We start from the raw sequence: 9,919 nt of genomic DNA, 5'->3' as shown, positions 1-9,919 counted from the left end.
ATAAAATAAAATAAAATAAAATAAAATAAAATAAAATAAAATAAAATTAGGGAATTCAACTTGACTGATAATTACAGTTCAGAGTAGTGAGTGCTGCAAGTAGTAGTCAGCTAATACTTCAGTGAAGTTATATGCAGTCTTTAAGATAGTCCCAAACTTTATACTAATACCAATTAGCCTAACACAGAATGTACTGAAGTTTACAAGGAGAAAAGGAGAGATTTCAGGAGGCAGTGAATCATATCTTAATGCTTAGAAAGGTCTCAGATTGACAGAACAACAACAACAACATCAACAAAAATAAAATAAAATAAAAATAAAAAAGAGGGTTGTTTTTTTCTTCAGCAGTGTCAGCACAGACAGCTGGCATTTCTTTTCTTTCCACATAGCATACAGCCCTCAGTTCAAAGGCATTATAGCGGAGTTAAATTTATCTCCATACCATCATTTGTTGCTCTGCTAGATATGCCAATAAAGTGCTAATCTTGAATTTATTTTTGTAGTATTAACATTAAGCTTGGGACAAAGGCCATGTAGCTGTTATGATATAGTATAATTAATAAGGGATGACAAATAGGAATTATTTTTTTCTGTCCTCCTCAACAACTCATAGATGCTGGTAGCTGCAAACTTCTTGATTCATTAGTATGATAAACACTACAAGTTTATACTGTAGTCTCTCATGGTGATAGCTTCCACACAAGATTTCAGAAAGGAGAAAACAAACAGTATATCAACTTCAGTATCTCTGTATTAAAAGATTTTTAGTCACACGCTCTGAACATAAATGCTTTTTTTTAAAAAAAAAATATATATATATATATATTGTAATTTGAAGGACTTCAACATTATTGTCATCATCATCATCATCATCTTCTAAAAGGCTCCTGAAAGGATCTACCTGTGAGGTAAAATATTGTAAGAGCTCTTCTCCTTCTTATGACTCAGGATGCAAGATGCTGGAGCTAGAAAGAATTAAGATTATAGAGGAAGATGGCTACCATAGGCACACTGAGTAGGATTTACTTTTCCAGTAGCTGCACTACTATGGGTGAGATTCCTTTTGACTAATTCACTTTTCTGCATGCATAATGAGTGCAGCACATAGCCCCATGGAAATAGAAAACTAATTGTGATGATGGCTTTTCTAATTCATCATATTTTTAATAGTCTGAAACCCTGAGTGTTTAGCTCTATAGAATCCAGATGCTGTTGAGAGGATCATAGCAAATACAACGATTTGGGTTATTACTAGTCAAGAGGTTGAACTTTTCTCTGTCTCCATTATTGAAAATCTTTTCATAGTTTATGTGTTTACTTTTTAATACAATGTCTTTATATTAGCTATTTTGAAGTTTGATTTTTTTCTAAGTGATATATGATGCAGTAATAACAAATAAAATGGAAATTTATGTACTATATATATTAGACGCTAAAATAGCAATGGAACACAAATGAAAGGTTTGCTGCCTGCAGCTTTCTATAATCTAGAGGAAACAGGTATATAAATAGGTAGGGCTCTGGATGCATTAATGACTGTGTTAAGGAGGTAGAGTCTTATGTAGGTGCTTTTATAATTAACATATGATTGCTCTAAAAGCTACTTAAGAGTCACTTACTGTTTACTGTCCCTCCAGTGTGTTTCTTTTAGAAGCAGTCATCAGAAACTGGTGTGATGGTTGTCCCGATGCTCGTGCCCTCGAATGAAACATTAAATGCTGGATGCTCCCGGCTTGTCTTTGGGCGACTGTGAATGGAGGGTATTCTAAGTGTGGTTAGCCCTTTTCAATAGGGTTGAAATTTGTGTAGCAATTGTGTCAAGTTGGAACTCAGAGCCCACGTAAGGCATATCTAGGTATGGTTTGTCTGGGTTGTGATTCTTAACAAGCTTAACCTGAAACCACAGGTTTGGGCTTGTGTCTTCAGTTATACTCTTTCATATTGAAATTGAAGGGAAAGACATCAAGACATCTTCCAAAATCATACAAAATACTCTAGAAATATAAAGGCTGGTATTATATGTGGCTGTTAGTGTTAATGTGTGAGGTTTTTATTTTTATTTTTTATTAATTTTCTCAGCCCACAACCCCGCCTCCCTCGGGGGGGGGCGGGGGGGGGGAAGGAGGGAGGCTATCTATCAGGTTTTGTTGCTTGAGGAAAAGATCTAACCATAAAAATGGCTGGGACTAAATATTTTCCTCTCTTGTATATTTAAATGCTTCAGTCTTACCCAGTCTGCCATGGGAGCAGGCTCATTCAGATGCTGGAATACATTTGGACCTGGCCATGACATATGGAGAAGACATCAAAGGCACAGCATGGCTTTTGCAATGAGGGGCTCACTAAGTGAGTGGTTCACCAACAAGTGCATCCATGTCAAACTCTGACCACTTGGATCAATTAGAAATTCCCTTTCAATATCTGCAAAATAAGTCAGCTTGATTGCTTTCTTCAAGTCCTAAGTGATGTAGTCCTATTTTGTCTATCTGAACTCAGCTTGAACTACAGCTTGCAATAATGATGACATAAAATTTCCTTGCATCTTGTTTTCTGTCATCTCAGATCATGTTAAAGTAACCCTGCTCATCTAAGAATATTTCTGACAGGACAGTGAGTGTCATAAATACAAGTATCAGAAGATAAAAAAATACTTGTATTTATGACACTCACTGTCCTGTCAGTTCTTTTGAGCATAAAAGGAAATGCAAAATACTATTTCCATGAAGAAAATTATTACAATACAAAGTACTATATCATGATTGCAAGTAGAAACTTACATGTTTCTTTGTCAGAATTATGTAAGATTGTGTAGGAAACATATAAAAATATAAAACCACAGTATTTCTGCTACAATATTTCAAGGACTGATAGATGTAGATACATGACAAAACAGCAGTACTTAACCATACTCATGTCTTATTTCTAGATTAGAATCCAAGCACACTGATTCTTTCCTTATTTTGCTAAGAATACGCATGGTTAATTAACCATGTAGATTTATGTTGTAAAACTACTGGATATGGTAGATAAAGTGATGTATTTATGTCTCCCAGCAGATCCAGTGTTGCTTCATCATCTCTCACTTCACAGGATCATGCAAAACAATTCTGCTGTCCTGACAAGTTGTGTTAAACTATGTCTGGTGATGTGCTCTCTTCTGCTCTGACATGGAGCATTTGGTTATGCACAGTCCATTTTTAAGGCACACGTTACTCAGTAGGGGTTCACAGCCAGATTAGAGAAATGTGTAAAATTGTTCAGTTCTCCTGGTTCAGCATAAAGGGATTGTCAGAAATGGAGAAACCTCCCTAAAATCCATTCATAATTTGGAATACCTTGATTTTAAAATCACAGAATAGGCTTTATAAATTATTCATTTCATCTCCTGATTTTTCTTCTCTTGATTTAATTTAGAAACATCTCTTGAATTGAGAGGGGATACAATTTGAGACATAACACAGTTATAGGCTCAGATTAGGAAGAAACAAATGATTTCAGAAAGAATCATCTGTGCACCATGAAAGTTTACTTTTTTTTTTTTTTTTAAGACTAACATTCAAATTGAATCTTACAGAAAGCTTGTAAATTACTAATTAACCTTTAAAAAGTGTATCGTATTTTTGAAGTGAGACTTTTTTACTCCAAATTACAGATTGCATTTCCAGAGCTGCAAAATCACTTTATAAAAGCAACTCCTGTTGAAGTCTAGAAGTACAAATGCTTAGTCTGTTTGGTGGGTTTTACAAAAACTGTGGCTTCAGGCTTCTCAAGAAAATCTGTATCATTGGAAATTTTGTCCAACATCTGAATATCTCATGGAAATAGAGCTACAAATAGAAATGTAAAGAATTAAACTGAACTACCAGATTAACACCAAGTAGATGAGCCTTGTATAAAGCAGTTCAAATAAAAGTATCTACAAAAGCATTTTTACCTGTCATTTCCAGAACTTTGGGAAAAAAAATATTCCAGAATCGACACTGCTGAGAACGTAACTTTGTCAGCACCTCTGAAGCATCGGTATTTAATGTTAAATATTTTTGTTCAGTACTGGTGAAGACTGGCCATCTTGTTCCATTAACCAGGGTCCCATTTGGATTTCTAAATGAGAAAGAGAAACATTTCATTTTGAATGAGAAATTATCACATCACATGAGGGTTTGTTGGTTGATTGGTTGGTTGGTTGGCTTTTAACTTAACAGGTATTTCAGCTTAGCTATGTTAGCTTGGAATTGCTGAAGTACACTTTTGTAAGCAATAGGAAAAAAAAAGAAAAAAAAAAAGTAAAAATTGATTTAAGTTCATTGAATATATATATATATGTAAGCATTATGGTTTATATTTTAAACTCTTTACCTAAGGAAAAAGTTAATAAACTACCATACACAAGCTACACATGCTGAATTTGGAGATTCTCACAGAAGCTGTACATTACTGAGAGTGAGTTAAGAACAAATAAACTAGTTTGGGGGGGTTGAATGATTCATGTTTTAGTTTCAGTGATGCTGATCACTTCAGATAGACAAACAGATTGGACTAAATGACTCAGATGAAAAATCCAAGTAAAGGTGCAGAAGTGTCTAAATTTTGGATCAGAGGTATCTATAGTGGGAGAGAAAAGAATTATTTCTCATTACGAAGGAACAGTTCCTCCCTGAAGTATGCTGAGATCTGTTAGTGGAGTGCCAAACATGAACAATCTCAAATCTTCTGGAAACTGGGAAGAGCAACAGAGCGCTTGGTTCTTTATAACACACACTCTGCACATTAAAGGATCACAGCTGTTAGTATTAAAATAGTTGTGATGAATATTTATAATACAATAGAATTCATAAGGTTGTAGGGACAGACTGATTAACATTCAAAGGGACAGACAGATCCAGTTTTTTCCTTCCAAAAAGGACAACATCTAGCACCTATAGGATTTATCTGCATGACTAGAGAAAGAAAAAAAAAAAATGGTTTAAGTGTTTAGAAGAAGAACAAAATGCAGAGCGTTGTGTTAGGGAACAAATGAGACAGAATATGATTTTTAGAAAAACTAATCTGGGACTGCTTAAAAAATAAATCTATGTTAGCTCTGAAGAGGTTAGAAGACAAATTAAGCATCTTATTTCAGTGAAAGCAGAACTCATTTTCTTTGCTAGAAGATGATATAAGGAATGGGTTTTAGAGCAGAACAACAGTAGTCGGTGATCCTTGGCAGGATAAATTAAGGAACAGTAGAAGCTGAACTTATTTGGTTATTTCCATTTTGCTTTTCACCAAGAGTTCCCAGAAGGCAGTAGTCAGTCCAATATGTGTGAAGCCCACTTGAGTGCTGCTTGCCAAGAATGAGATCAAGGTACAGGGCATAGGTGGGAGCAGTCAGAGCACAAGATTCAGCCACTGAAATAATATGAACACCTCGCAGTTCATGCAGAACGAGTCAAATATTTGGCCCATGTGTTAGCTTTACTCCAGATTCCTTAGCACCAGGTGTCGGCCACTTACAGAAACATCATCTTAGAGTAAGAGATTCAGCATGCCATTTCCCAATTGGCTCACTTCTTTACTGATTTTTCTTTACTAATTTTGTTCTGATTAACTTATGGAATCCTTTTGAACTGCACATTTATTTGTGGCTCACGAGAACAATGACTTAAACAGAGCTGACTTGCACTTCAGTTCAAGATCAGAACGCTAATGGTGCTGTCAGTATTCATTTAACAGCTTTTATGCTATGAAATAAATCATGACATTCCACATTGTAATTTACAGGTGTGTGGGGGATTATACAATGGCTACAGATGTATTTTACTAAAAATTATTGAAAGAAATATGAGAGCATTTTGAAATACGTGAACCTGCCGATTATGACATTCTTTCTGCATTTCCAGAATGCTTACTGTTCAAAGAAATGTCCAGTAATTTCCTTCTTAGCTCCACTAGTGAAAATTTCCAGAGTTAAAAAGCAGTTCTCAGATATAGCAAAGCAGAGAGATCACAGGAGTATAATTTTTAATTGGTAAGAACAAGTTATGATTACAACCTCGTTGTCCTATCACAATTACTTTTCATTCCTTCTTGCTAATAACTTCGTGATGAGAATTGCAGTGCACAATAAATAAATAAATAAATAAATAAAAATATCTGTGGTCTCTGGACCAAGCTCAAGGTTTTATCATATTCTTTTTTATTTTTATTATTTATTTAAATAATAATAATTAAAAAAAAGGCTTGTGAAAATATCCTCACCAAACAGAAAGGGGCCCAATACACTGCACAACCCTGCCTCTGAAATTGCATCATGCAGGGCTTGGGCCACACATCTTAGGATGGATCTTGTGCATCTACTTCTTCAAACACTAATATAATTTCTTAGACTTCTGTCCCTATCTGTAAGTCTAGTTAGGGAAGACCTTCTTTTTGTTCTGAGAGAATGCAAGCTTCTTCACTGAATACTTTAGGAAGAAACTAGCTTATTTTCTACACACCTTTTAATGTGTGCAGGAGTGAGTCTTGACACAATTAAGTGCAATTATTTGAATTGCTTCCAGAGAAAAGAAGAAGAAACGAACAACCTTGTGTTTAAACTTTGTTGTAAACAGAATTTGTTTCAATATTTCTGCTATTCTTTCTCCTTTACTTATGCCCTGAAGTTGTAGGCTGGGCTTTCTCTACTTTCTGACAGTGGTACAGCAGTTTGCTCAGTTATTTCACGAAGGTATGTTTTTAAGGCAGCCAAACTTATTTTCTCATTAACTCGAAGAACAGAGTACTTTGGGGGCTCAATCTCTACTAAAGTTGTTGCCATGTACTACCTTCACAGATACACATGCTCCCACTGAATTTCATGAGTCTTATTTTAATCCTCTGCTCAGTGGAATTTGCTTGTTATTGTTTACTCTTATTAAGATCATACCCTCCCTCTTTGGGTATTGTACAGCCATAACTGTCAATAACATTCAATTCTCAAGACTCGTTCCTAGTAAACATTCAAGACTTGACATATCAGGAGTGAAGAGGGTTTCAGAGGAGCTTATTCACTGATCATTTCTGGATATTTTATGTTCTTCTTCCAAAACTTCAGAAAGAGAATGTTAATTTGGTGCAGATTGAATGCAATAACCTGAACATAGTTATTTTAATCATAATAAACATACCCACATTACCATTCTCATTAATATGATCAATATAGACATTGAAAACTATACTACTTCACTGAATATTTATTAATATTCACATATTAGGCAGAACATAATATCCACTTTTACAGATGGCTTATCAAACACATACAGAAAAAATATTTCAACACCTATTTTTTTAATTATTGTTATTTTGTAAGCAAACACGATATAACGTCTCTGTAAAATACAGTTTTTATTTTGGGGAGTGAACTTTGAATGGTTTTCTCTCTGCTGTGATATCACCATTTAACAGAGTGGTTCCTTTGTACTGTTACATTATACTTCGATATAGTCCATAAAGAAAAAAAAAAAATCTGTGCTAGCTCTCTTGGAAAATGGTTTAGGCATAATTTACCTTCTTAATGAGTGTTGTAAACACTAACTGCACCACATGCTAGCTTAGATTGTCCCAGGCTTTCACTCTATTCCTATTTGGCTGCTCTGTGAAAGGATCAGGTTAACACCTTGTGTGTTTCTCTAGAGAAAACAACAACTAAACAACAACAACAACAATGTCCTTTTAGCTATCTAACACAGATGAATTATATCAACCCAACCTCACTAACAGATTCAGAAGCTGAAACACAACTCTGGTAGCCCCTTCCTCCAGATAGGCCTGCCTGGAAGACCACAGACAAACAAATACTGCTTCTGCCTGGCTGCAGCTGTTCATAGAGATATTGCTCCCTGAGAGGAAGCACATACTAATTTCCCCTGAGCAGCATGTTATTGCTCTTAATTGTCTCCTCAGTTGCTGCTGGCTTCCATCCGACCCTCTCTGAGATGAGCACAGCAAGCTTGCTTGCCTCCAGTTCACCCCATAGAGAATATCCCATTCCTCCCTGATCTGCGAAGCAGTGGGAAGGTGGCCTCTCCATGCACAGCTTACCTCTCTGCTGCTCTCATCAGAGCAGCAGCAACCGCCCCAGCCAAAGACAGTGCACAATGAGGCAATTTCTTCCTCGGTGCCTTCTGCAGGTTACTACCACACTGACATTCTGCTGGCATGTGTCTCGTTAGCAGAATGAGCTGCCCGCTGAGATTAATGAAAGGTTATGATAATGCCGCTGCACCCTCTGCTTCCCCTGTGCAGTAAGAATTGAAATCAAATGGAGACCTGTTCCTGCTAGGTGCAACTTTATTGATTTCACCAGGGTTGTATCTGCTGATGCTCACTCTCAATTTTGCCCCCTTTTCTTTTAAACGGTTTAAAAGGAGGAGAGAGTGAATGTGAATCATTTTTATTAGCTTTCATGGCTCCTTCCAGCTCTCAGGCAGTACTGGTGATCAGCTGTTTTTCATGGGATGCCGTTTTACACTGTGTTACCATGGGCACAAGATAACAGGCCGGGGGATCTGCCTGCTGGATAACTGGGAATGCCACAGCAGCAGTAACCCTGACTCTTGTGCATTTGCTACAGTGGCATAACAAAGTCTTTAAGAATTATGGAAACCGTCTGTTCAGCACCACGTAAGAAAAACACTGTCATTGCTTCACCCTGGGGCAGCTCTGGGAAGGGGGATGCTTCTGCACATCTTTACTGCCAACAGAGGAGATGCTGAAAGCTCGTGTGGAGGTACCCAAGAGAGTTTCTCAGCAGCCACATGGACAGCAGCACAGACGAGGCAGCAGCATGGTTTCCACTCCTACATGCCCTTGTGCAGCAGCCCAGTACAGGTATAAAACACAATAGTAGTGAATGAAATTAATAATGTACTTTGAGTTTGCACTTGTAGAAGTATACAACTAAAAGATTTTTCTGTACCATTGTAAATTTTGGTTGTTTTCTTCTAATGTATTTTCTGCCAGGTAAAGAGAAGTAAGATAGCACAGGGCAGAGAAATTTAAAGTACAAAATGAGTAAAAGGATGAGAAAACTTCAACTGGGCTATAGTGTCAACTAACTAGTCCCACCTAACAAGTGATATCACAGACCAAGCTGTAATGGCACAATGAGTAAACATATCCATTTGCTTTAGTGAAATTATTAGTAGATTTTTAAAAAACGATAGGGTGGGAAGGGCTCCTGGATAAGATCACCATGTGATAGGTCTCCACCAAAGCTCTGGCCTCCAACTTGTTGCTCTTCCAAGGGATGGGCTATGCAAACGTTTTAATCTTCCTGCAACGGGGACAATGCCTGACTCCCTCTTGCCAATGCCTCAGTCAAGGAGTGATCTCATTGAGGATATCGTACATTTTGAAGAAAGGCCATGAGATTTGTATCCTAAAAATATATCTTAGTTTTACAACTCATTTATTAATGACTACACTGTGTAGAACTCCTCCATTAACCATGTTGGCACTAAACAAAGCACCTGAAGAAATACCTTTCAGTACTTAGCATTTGAAACAAATAGATTACTTTTATTTATTTATTTTTTTTCCTCCATCCTGGAAGATAATGTGTTGTTGTTTTCCTTCCTTTCACCCCTTTTCACTCCTAATTAGCTGGCAAGCAGCAGAAGTGCACCAGGCGTGCCTGGCTGCCCACATGTTCGTGCAGCTCAGGGTCGAGGGGCAGGAAGTGTTTGCAGCATTAGTCAGGCAAATATCTCCAGATATCTCACATAATTTCCAAAGGCCATAATGCATGATATTTATACCTGTGTTCATTTTCTTGTCGCAACACAACCCCTGCCAGGTTAAGAGCAACTCTGGGTGGTGGTCTAGTCCCCAGGGGGACTGTGGTGGAATAGCCTGTGTAAGGCCTTGCTCCTCACCTACCTCTGGGAGTTTAACAGATACT

At 37.1% G+C, this 9,919-nt stretch overlaps 1 protein-coding gene across 4 annotated transcripts in view; it reads right to left on the bottom strand.

The window, feature by feature from the left end:
* Window positions 1-9,919, bottom strand: part of BCHE (butyrylcholinesterase) — a 32,741-nt gene that overhangs the window by 4,913 nt on the left and 17,909 nt on the right. For 2 of the 4 annotated variants that reach the window (XM_035334432.1, XM_035334430.1), the window contains exon 3: window positions 3,935-4,101. In XM_035334432.1, the coding sequence (XP_035190323.1) occupies window positions 3,935-4,101 (167 nt within the window). Of the gene's footprint in view, window positions 1-1,619; window positions 1,748-2,636; window positions 3,828-3,934; window positions 4,102-9,919 lie in introns of those variants that run through there. The other 2 variants (XM_035334431.1, XM_035334433.1) reach the window with 2 other exon arrangements.

Source organism: Oxyura jamaicensis, chromosome 9 (genome assembly GCF_011077185.1).
Source record: "Oxyura jamaicensis isolate SHBP4307 breed ruddy duck chromosome 9, BPBGC_Ojam_1.0, whole genome shotgun sequence".
NCBI lineage: Eukaryota > Metazoa > Chordata > Aves > Anseriformes > Anatidae > Oxyura > Oxyura jamaicensis.
This window is presented reverse-complemented; position numbering and strand designations above follow the sequence as displayed.